The following is a 9,479-nucleotide window of genomic DNA, read 5'->3' on the forward strand; positions in this document are numbered from 1 at the left end:
AATAAAAAATTAGGATAATCGGATTCGAAACCTGGATTCTAGCGTTGTAAGTCCGCAGACATACCTCTGTACCACTGGGGGGGTTTTGGAAGGAGAATGGAGATTCTTAGAAATCGCCGTGTTTTGGGGGATTTTTTTTGTACTTTTACGCAATTTTTAAGAATTTGCTAGGTTGTGTAAAAATTATGTACGGGTGCATTAATTGTTGATATGTTCTTAAACCATAATTTTCATACCAAATGAAACCAATTTTCATATGCATACCAAATGCTCTTCAAATAATTTGATCATTGAAGTTTTTAATCTGAAGTTCCTAATAAAATCAGACTGGGCGTGGCCTAGTGCTTGGCGTTTTAGGCTACAACATAAAGGACCCACAGCTTGAGATGCGATACCACTAAACACACTCCACACAAAGGACCGGATTAAGGACTTGGGTGGGCCTTTAAACAGAACTTTATAAAAAATTATGTGAAACATATCTGTCTCTAAATCTTTATTTAAAACATCATATGCCCCCCCCCCAAGTGGATCAGCGGTACGTTTGTGAACTTACAATGCAAAAATATGAGGTTTGGTTCTTCATGGTGTACAGAGCGCAGATAACCTGTTGTGTGGCTTTGCGTTAAAACTATCAAACAAGCGAAATATCATGAATTGTTTATTACATCTGAAGACACTTAGTGATAAAATAACATAGGTTTACGTAAATAAATAATCATCCCCCTGACTCATTCTCTGTTTTGGCTGTTTAACGTACTTACGTAATAGCAAACTATCCATAGAGCAAAGGGAATACAATAAAATACAACGTTAATATTGTATTAAAGTGATTACAAGTTGCACTAATATGACTGTTGAGAAGCATGGATGTTTATTTAATATTCTCTAGAGTTAGAAACTTGCACACTTAACTGTATCATATAAAAAAACAACTGAAACCTTCATACAGCCACTTCGATTCAAAATAATTCTGTTCTAGTCTGTTTTGATATATAATTTTGACATTCTATTATTATACTTTGGAATATCATAAACGTGGGATTTTTAAACTGGCCAGTTCTGTCTGTTTTAGATAAAATGTATCAACTTTTTAATTATAATTTTAAACTAGTCAATTTAATCGGAAATAACGCATTGGTTCGTAGCGACCTCTTTTGTTAAGTTGAATGTGTTTGATATTTCTTGTGCACGAGACACATGGCAAATTTGTTAGTAGAATGATAGACGGTGTAGAAATGATTTTTAAAAAATATAAATAGGCATAATCTCGATTTACTGACGGTAATCAAAAGTTTTAAATTAAACTGTTAATGTATTTCGTAATTAAATGTTGCAGAAGCAGAAACATATTTTGTTAAGAAATGTTGCTATTAGGCCTAACTTATTTCAGTTTCTACGCTTGACGACTCGTACTGGTAATGGAACAACTCGTCGATCTATTACTGCAGTATTTAAGCCTAATACAAATTTGAGCAGATCTGAATTTGTTTCGAGGGTGATTGGTCGGTCCTGTTATTATTTTGAAATTAAACATTTTAATATTTCATCAATGGCTCAAAGTAAGTTTGAATACGTCAGGAAATTTGAAAGTGATGACCGATGTTTACCAAACTGCTGGATGGTTGTTAGATTAGATGGAAAAGGCTTTCACAAGTTATCCAGTGAACATGACTATGATAAACCAAATGACAGTCGTGCTTTGGCTTTAATGACCAAAAGTGCTGTTCGTGTAATGGAAGAATTTAACGAAATCTGCTTGGCATATGGTCAGAGTGATGAATATAGTTTTGTTTTTAAGAAGGATTCAGAACTCTACAATCGAAGAAAAACCAAGATAGAGACAAATATTTGTAGTTTGTTTTCCTCATCTTTTGTATATTATTGGAGTAATTTTTTCCCACAGACATATTTGAAGTATCCACCATCATTTGATGGCCGTGTTGTGTTATATCCAACTAATCAAAATTTACGTGACTATCTGAGTTGGCGACAGGCTGACTGTCACATCAATAACCTGTATAATACAGCATTCTGGGCTTTAGTGCAACAAGGTGGTTATTCCCCAAGTAAGGCTGAAGAGAGGTTGAGAGGGACTGTTGCTTCTGATAAAAATGAAATTTTATTTTCAGAATTTGGTATAAATTACAATAATCTTCCAGAATTGTATCGTAAGGGTACCATTCTGTTACGTAGAAAAGTAGAACAAGAACATGAAAAAAATGTTGTTGGCCAAAATGGTATGGTAGAGACACAAAGATATACCAAAAGAAGGATGACAATTCTTCCTTTAAATGTGGACATTATTGGAGATAAGTTCTGGGAAGAAAATAATGACATATTGGGGTCATATATGTGACACACTGTTATTTAGGAGAAAAGTAAGGTTTTATAATAAGCCCTAAATATTAAGAGTTATCAAGCCTAAGTGAGAGCATTGTTTTATATTATTTAATTCGTTTGTAGACAGATGAAACTATATTTTTAAGTGATTAATCTGCAAATGTAGGTTACAATACCTAGTAATCTTTTTATGAGTTGACACTTTTATTTTGTATACATTTCAATTGATGTTTTTAATTATTTTGTGTTACTTTGAAAAGGGTTGATAACAAAAGCTAATTACTTGTATTTTTCTAGTTGCTTTATTTAAAGGAGAAAAATCCAGTAATTTAATTATTACAGTGGAATGTGACTACCTCCAATAAAACTATAGTGTTTCAACTTAACTTTATACTATTAATATTGTTCAGTGTACTCACAGAATTTTCTGTGAAATGGTGTAGAACCTTACGGATTTAGCCATTTATTTAATTGAAAGAATTAACTTAGAGAATAAATTTGGTATACTAATACACAAAAATAAGCATGTGATTTTTGTCCCATATATCAAATTCCTACTGAACAAATCAACCAAGGATTTGGTGTGTATACATACTGTTAAAGTATACAGAATTAAAAACACATTGGGGTATAGATTTTGAAGTGTTGCCACATAAATAGTTTCACAATTAAACTATAAAATCTTGCTTAAGGATGTAGCAAAATGTTTAAATTATACATCTGGTGTTTTTTCACGATGTCAGTAAATAATATTTATTACAGTTAAATAATTATTTCATTGATCCTTATTATACAGAAACATTTTTTTTTTTTGGTTAATAAATTAATTATTTCCTAGTTATAGTTTCATCATGTATTTCTTTTAAATGTCAGGCTTTGTATTCTATAAATTGTATGTATTAAATACATTCAGATGTAGTTTAAATTACGCATGAATATTAGAGGCAGTGGGTGTGTTAGAGTTTATGGACCATATTACTGTTAGAGAAGACTACGTGCCATACAGGATGGGACCACGGGTTAGCATGTATAAATGGGTAATTTAAAATGCCGGTGAAGAAGTCTCAAACAGGTAGATTTCATGTAGAGGGGATTAAGAAGGGGAGTTGATAGAAATATGTGATGTGAATTTATTGGGACAGACTAATCTTTGGAAGATCAGGAATGCCATCTATACTTTGTTTGTTATTAGATGCATTCAATCAGTTACGAGGGTTTTTCCTATATCCTGGATAGCAGAGTTAATTAGGCTTAATGTTGTGAATATAATTTTATAGGTAACTATAGAATTTTGTATGTATTGCCCTGACTATACCTAAGTTATTAAAGTAAAAAGATCAACAGTAGTCACCATACAAACCCTTATATGATAATAGTACTGATGAAAGTATTAATTTTTATAAAGATTTATAAAAAAGACACCAATTCCATTGTTTCCAAGATGTCTTGTAATCGAAACCGCTATAAAAATGCTTACCGGTTGCCCAAATTTTGACCGATTATTAAGTAATTTTTTCTTAAATTTGTACTTAGATCTATGTCTACTAAAAGGCTTAGCTCTGCCCGGCAAGATTTGTGTTGTACCTGTTTGACAACTGCCAAAACCCTGTAGCCTTAAAGCAGCAGAGTCCAAAAAGTTCCATTTTGCGTACAGACATTGTTCACGCTTACTTTAATGTAAAACATAAGGAAATAAAAAATGATAAAAGTTAACCACATTCCTTTCTGCTGAAATACAGATTAAAAACTGTAGAGCTAAGTTTACAACTTTATGTACATAACAAAAATTATAGCAAAATCTGAAACGATATTGTTCTCTAAAAAAAGCATTCAGAGCAAATTATTGTTAAGGAAGAAAAAGACATGCATGCCAACTGTACTTTTAATAACACCATTTGTTGTACTTGTAGTGCATCTCAACCCAGAAAGTCTGTTCTACAATATATTGTTCTTCCAATGGGTCTGTTTTAATGTTGCCAGCTTATCAAATGATTATTAATCAATTCAAACTAAAAGCACCTTTACCATATATCGTGACATCAAATTTTTAACGGTATCCGTCAAAATGATACCTGTCCTCAATGAATCATTGTGCTCATTTTTTTTAGATGTCTAGGCACTGTGCACACAAGCAACTTACACTAAATTTCTTATCATTAAAGATTTGTTTGGTAATTGCCAGGTAAGTCTGATCTTTCTTTACAAAAGCTGCATTCACTCATCTGTTCTTGGTGGTTGGTTATCTGGAAGTTTACGGAAACGGTACATGTTGACTTTGCTGGTGTTCTCTTTCACTCTATTCCTTTGTGTTTGTTGCCTCAACAAAAGAAATTATGTTAACTTTCCAGTCCTAAAGCACTTCTCATTTCAGCCTGTTCATAATTGATGTTGGTAGAAGTCGCATAAGCTATAGCAAAAGGTCCACAGTCTATTCCTCCTTTTTGCCTTTGGCGCTCTTTCAGTCGGAACTTCGTCCACTTGTGGCATGGGGTCAAATATGTCAATTTCACACTCGGTACATTATATATATTGTGAAGTGAGCCGCTGTGTAGTACATATATCAAACTACAGTTTACTCTATAATAAGGGATCTTGTAAACCTTGAATGGCAGGATGATCCCTTTTCAGTAACAGTGGTACACCATTTATATGAGTGTCATGCAACATTTCATCAACAGATATGCAAGTCAATGACAATGGAGTCATCAGTATATTTTAATAAGTGAAAATTAAAGTTATGAAATTAGAGAGTCATGGTACTGCCAATGACAAATACAACATTATTAATCTAATAGAATCTTGTTACATATAAAAGATAATACCAACAAGCATTGATGAGACGCATCAAATCACTCTGGACTCGTGAATATATGACTCCATTGTCAAGATCAGCATCGACTTAGATGCAAGTCAATGACAATGGAGTCACCAGTGTATTTTAATAATTGAAAATTAAAATTATAAAAATTACAATGCCATATAGTAGAGAGAACATAATTTTAGGACCTTAAGTAGTTACAATGAAAATGGTGTATTGGTTCATTACAACAAGAAATATAGTAGATTATTTCCCTTTCACCTTACAAAATTTTGTCAGTAAAATCTGGGATTCTTGAATGTATATAATGGTACCGAAACACATTCGCACTTCACCATCGACCAGTTTTCATTGTAACCAGCTTCTACGGCCTCTGTTGCCCTAGTAGGCCTGATATTCTTTGGGCTGTAATTTTTCAGGCCTGCCATCGATAGTGACTTCGCAAGTATAACACCAACTGTACTAGATGAAATAGCCTCCTCCTCCATAATAGGCTATATGGTCAAAAAACTACATATAGCTCACCAGATAGCTTTTTGCTCAACTACAAAGATTACAGCAATATTTTGATTACCTGGAAAGCTGGAATAATTGAAAACCCTAATTTCGATTAGTTAATTATTTTTCACACAGTCGTTTGATTGTTGTTTTGATCAATCGATTGTTGGAATATTAAAAAGAAGTGATAATTAGAAACACTAATTTTGATTAGGTAATTATTTTTCCGATAATCAATTTAATCATAATTTCAGTTAATTTTGACTAATCTATTAGTTTCATGTGATTACATCAATCACTGCTTCAAGGTAATCGATTAAGTTTCTAATCTCTATTATATATAAACTGTCGTCTGAATAATAAAACGTAGGTCAAGGGTGGACTAAAACTGTTCTATAACATAAACTCCGTAAGAGGTGACCACACTGAAAACACATGTAGTAGAGAACTAGAAGTTGTACAGATGTCAACATAGATAAACTTACATTTAACAGTTAGTAGTAGTCATAGCTCTACTTGCTGGTTTCCATTGCTCGTGTGTGTGTGTTGCAGTATTATTGAAAACTATAGAAATCGGTTTGTTGATATGTTTTTACAGCATAGTTACAGTATAAGAATGAGCTGCAATATTGTGAGAATAAACTATTATTAGGGTTGAAAATGATTCTACTCTGTGTTATTGTTATACACCCAATATGTATCAAGACCCATGTGTTTATTCTGTTAATGTAGTCGTCCACTAACCACTTTACGTGATGTAGGTAGCTGGACGACATATCACATCGGAGATAGTGAAATCAGTACTTAGGTAGCTATTTAGTTCCGTGAGGGTTCTCTATTGAAATAGGTGGTGCTAGGTACAAGGTCTTCTTCGCTAGAGTACCACTAGAAAAAACTAATTGTTGTGGGTATCTTGGATATAATCCAATATCCGGTGTTGTTGTTTTATTTTCTGACAGGGAAGAAAGCTTTTTGTTACAATGTTGTGATCGTCTGCAGTTAAGTAGTCCTTAATGGGTAACTGATATATGTATAGAAAACTAACGTATTCTCAATACTTTATCAGGATAATTAAAATAGTATCAACAAATTTAATTAGAAAAATTTAAGAACAAAATAAGTTTATTTATTATAATCATTTCCCATACTTGTAGCTTGATAACGTCCCACAGGTTTAAACGGTCTCACTCGACTGATTTTATTGTAGCTTGATAACGTCCCACAGGTTCAAACGGTCTCACTCGACTGATTTTATTTGTAGCTTGATAACGTCCCACAGGTTCAAACGGTCTCACTCGACTGATTTTATTGTAGCTTGATAACGTCCCACAGGTTTAAACGGTCTCACTCGACTGATTTTATTGTAGCTTGATAACGTCCCACAGGTTCAAACGGTCTCACTCGACTGATTTTATTGTAGCTTGATAACGTCCCACAGGTTTAAACGGTCTCACTCGACTGATTTTATTTAATGCTCGTTAAAGCAACAATGAGGATTTACAGCACTATTAATAGATTTTAAACACATGTAAGAAGGTTATTTATGCAACAAAAGGTCATACACTGGAATTAATATATTTCTAAAAGCAGCAAGAAACTGATTCACAAAGAGTGTAGTTTTTCAGCTGTTATAACAAGATATATTAATCTTAATTTTTACTGCAATAACCAAAGCATTCATTTCAACACACTTACTACTTGAGATAATTTTTGTGACAGATCGCTTTATGAAGAATTATAAAATAATCAGAAAGTAATGATATACTTAGGTAACACAACATTCTCAGGTAACAATATACATAGGTAACATTCCAGACAATCTCAGTTTTTATACATTAAAATAAAAATTATATAGTTTCTCCTAACAATAAAAATGTGAGAAAATTGCCATAACAACTAACTTCAAGAATGACAAATCTCCAAAAAAAAAAAGGTAAAATTAATTTTGTTTGGAAGAACATTAGTAAGACTGCTCTATGCTTATCAGAGGTTATTATTATACAATCTGTCATTTCTGAAAAGTTTTGCCAATAAATGAAGACAAAGATTGCAGATTACACAACAGGAATTGTCACAGAAATATCTCTCATTGTTTGCTTATACTAATGTTGTTACCGTAATGCTGTATATATAACGTATGCTGGCCTACTCTTCGGCTACCCCATTGGTCCTCTCAGATGTTCCACCAGACACACTTTCTCTCAATTTTGACATGCATATTTGTCAAACATTTCAAAATTGTATTTGGTCCTAAGAAGATTGCAATTGATAATTTTTCTGCATTAACCACTTCTGATCAATATTTCCATCACACTCTCTCAAAAGAGAGAGAGCAACGTCTTGTTCTCTAGTCATCGTTAGACAGTTTCCTGTATTCATGTGTCGAATTGTTTGGTCCTGTAAGAAAATCAGAAGGTTGTCCACTGGTAATGCAATATACAAAAATAAATATGGTAACAGATGCTTAACTAGAGTGTTTGGATTTAAGCTTAACAAGAACTTCAGGACAATTTACTATTTTTCATAGTACACTGTGACACCTGATGTACGTGTATAGTTAAATGATATAATTAACTTGAACTTATAGAATTTTAAAAACATTTAAGGACAATTTACAGTATTTTTCATAGTACACTGTGACACCTGATGTACGTGTATAGTTAAATGATATAATTAACTTGAACTTATAGAATTTTAAAAACATTTAAGGACAATTTACAGTATTTTTCATAGTACACTGTGACACCTGATGTATGTGTATAGTTGGGTGCTAGTTTATTTCTGAGTTGTGGGACAATCACTGATTGGGAGCTAGTTTATCTCAGAGTTGTAGGACAGCCACTGATTAGGTGTTAGTTTTTCTCCGAGTTATGGGATGACCACTGGTAGGGTGCTAGGTTTTTTTCTGAGTTGTGGAATGACCTTTGGTTGGTTTATAGTTTTTCTGTGGTGATCTCCACAGCTCGGAGTCATACCGAGACTTCTTTCACCTCAGACTCAGCTAAATGGTTAAACCGTTAACAATTCCTAGTAAGGGATCGTTACAACACGTTACCACACGTACTCGTATACAAACTGTTCAAATTGCAAAAACTACATCCATTTGAAACTTTCCAACATAAATGTGTATAACATTTACTTCTTAAAATTTACCTTTGTGTCATATATCCACATCTGGTTTCCTCCCAGTCCAGTACATCTTATAAGTTTAACAGGTGCATTAGTTGATGCTGCATCCAAACAGTTTTCATCAGACATTATCTGCTGTTGTTTTGTGTAGACAAAAACCTGGAAGGAAGTAAAAACATCCCCCCTTTTTAAAATATCTTTCACATTATTTGCTGTCGTTTTGTGTAGACAAAAACCTGGAAGGAAGTAAAAACACCACCACCCCCTTTTAAAATATCTTTCACATTATTTGCTGTCATTTTGTGTAGACAAAAACCTGGAAGGAAGTAAAAACACCCCCCTTTTAAAATATCTTTCACATTATTTGCTGTCATTTTGTGTAGACAAAAACCTGGAAGGAAGTAAAAACATCCCCACCTTTTTAAAATATCTTTCACATTATTTGCTGTTGTTTTGTGTAGACAAAAACCTGGAAGGAAGTAAAAACATCTCCACCCCTTTTTTGATATCTTTCCTACAATCTGAAAAAAAAAGCATGCAAGTGGTATGAAAAATTGTACAATAAAAATAAACACCATTTCACACAAATTAGCAAATAAATTCCAGTTAATACATCATTTCAACAGAAAGGGGTGTTAACATTCACTCGGATACATTTCATTTTTCACACACACACACATATACAAATTGT

General features: G+C 33.0%; 2 protein-coding genes and 2 long non-coding RNA genes across 4 annotated transcripts in view; 2 read left to right on the forward strand and 2 right to left on the reverse strand.

The window, feature by feature from the left end:
- Positions 1–1,155: 1,155 nt before the first annotated feature.
- On the forward strand, positions 1,156–3,103 carry LOC106472815 (probable tRNA(His) guanylyltransferase). Its single transcript, XM_013933483.2, has one exon. The coding sequence runs from the start codon at positions 1,331–1,333 to the stop codon at positions 2,357–2,359; it is 1,029 nt and encodes a 342-aa protein (XP_013788937.1). The 5' UTR covers positions 1,156–1,330; the 3' UTR covers positions 2,360–3,103.
- A 3,830-nt stretch (positions 3,104–6,933) lies between these two features.
- LOC111089233 lies at positions 6,934–7,591 on the forward strand. Its single transcript, XR_002613539.1, has 2 exons — positions 6,934–6,991; positions 7,098–7,591. It is a non-coding gene; the product is annotated as an uncharacterized LOC111089233 (long non-coding RNA).
- LOC111089232 lies at positions 7,274–9,022 on the reverse strand. The gene is made up of 2 exons (XR_002613538.1): positions 8,813–9,022; positions 7,274–8,056 (listed from the first exon to the last, which is right to left on the reverse strand). It is a non-coding gene; the product is annotated as an uncharacterized LOC111089232 (long non-coding RNA).
- Positions 9,023–9,221: 199 nt separating this feature from the next.
- Positions 9,222–9,479, reverse strand: part of LOC106472814 (polypeptide N-acetylgalactosaminyltransferase 5-like) — a gene marked incomplete at its 5' end in the record, with an annotated part of 6,974 nt that continues 6,716 nt past the window's right edge. The window contains one exon of the mRNA XM_022401355.1: positions 9,222–9,302. Coding sequence (XP_022257063.1) covers positions 9,222–9,302 — 81 coding nt within the window. The remainder of the gene's footprint in view (positions 9,303–9,479) is intronic.

Source organism: Limulus polyphemus, unplaced genomic scaffold, assembly GCF_000517525.1.
Source record: "Limulus polyphemus unplaced genomic scaffold, Limulus_polyphemus-2.1.2 Scaffold5634, whole genome shotgun sequence".
Classification (NCBI taxonomy): domain Eukaryota; kingdom Metazoa; phylum Arthropoda; class Merostomata; order Xiphosura; family Limulidae; genus Limulus; species Limulus polyphemus.

Bases quoted from the DNA above. Each gene is read 5' to 3' on its own strand.
- LOC106472815 (XM_013933483.2), top strand. From the start codon at position 1,331: ATGTTGCAGAAGCAGAAACATATTTTGTTAAGAAATGTTGCTATTAGG.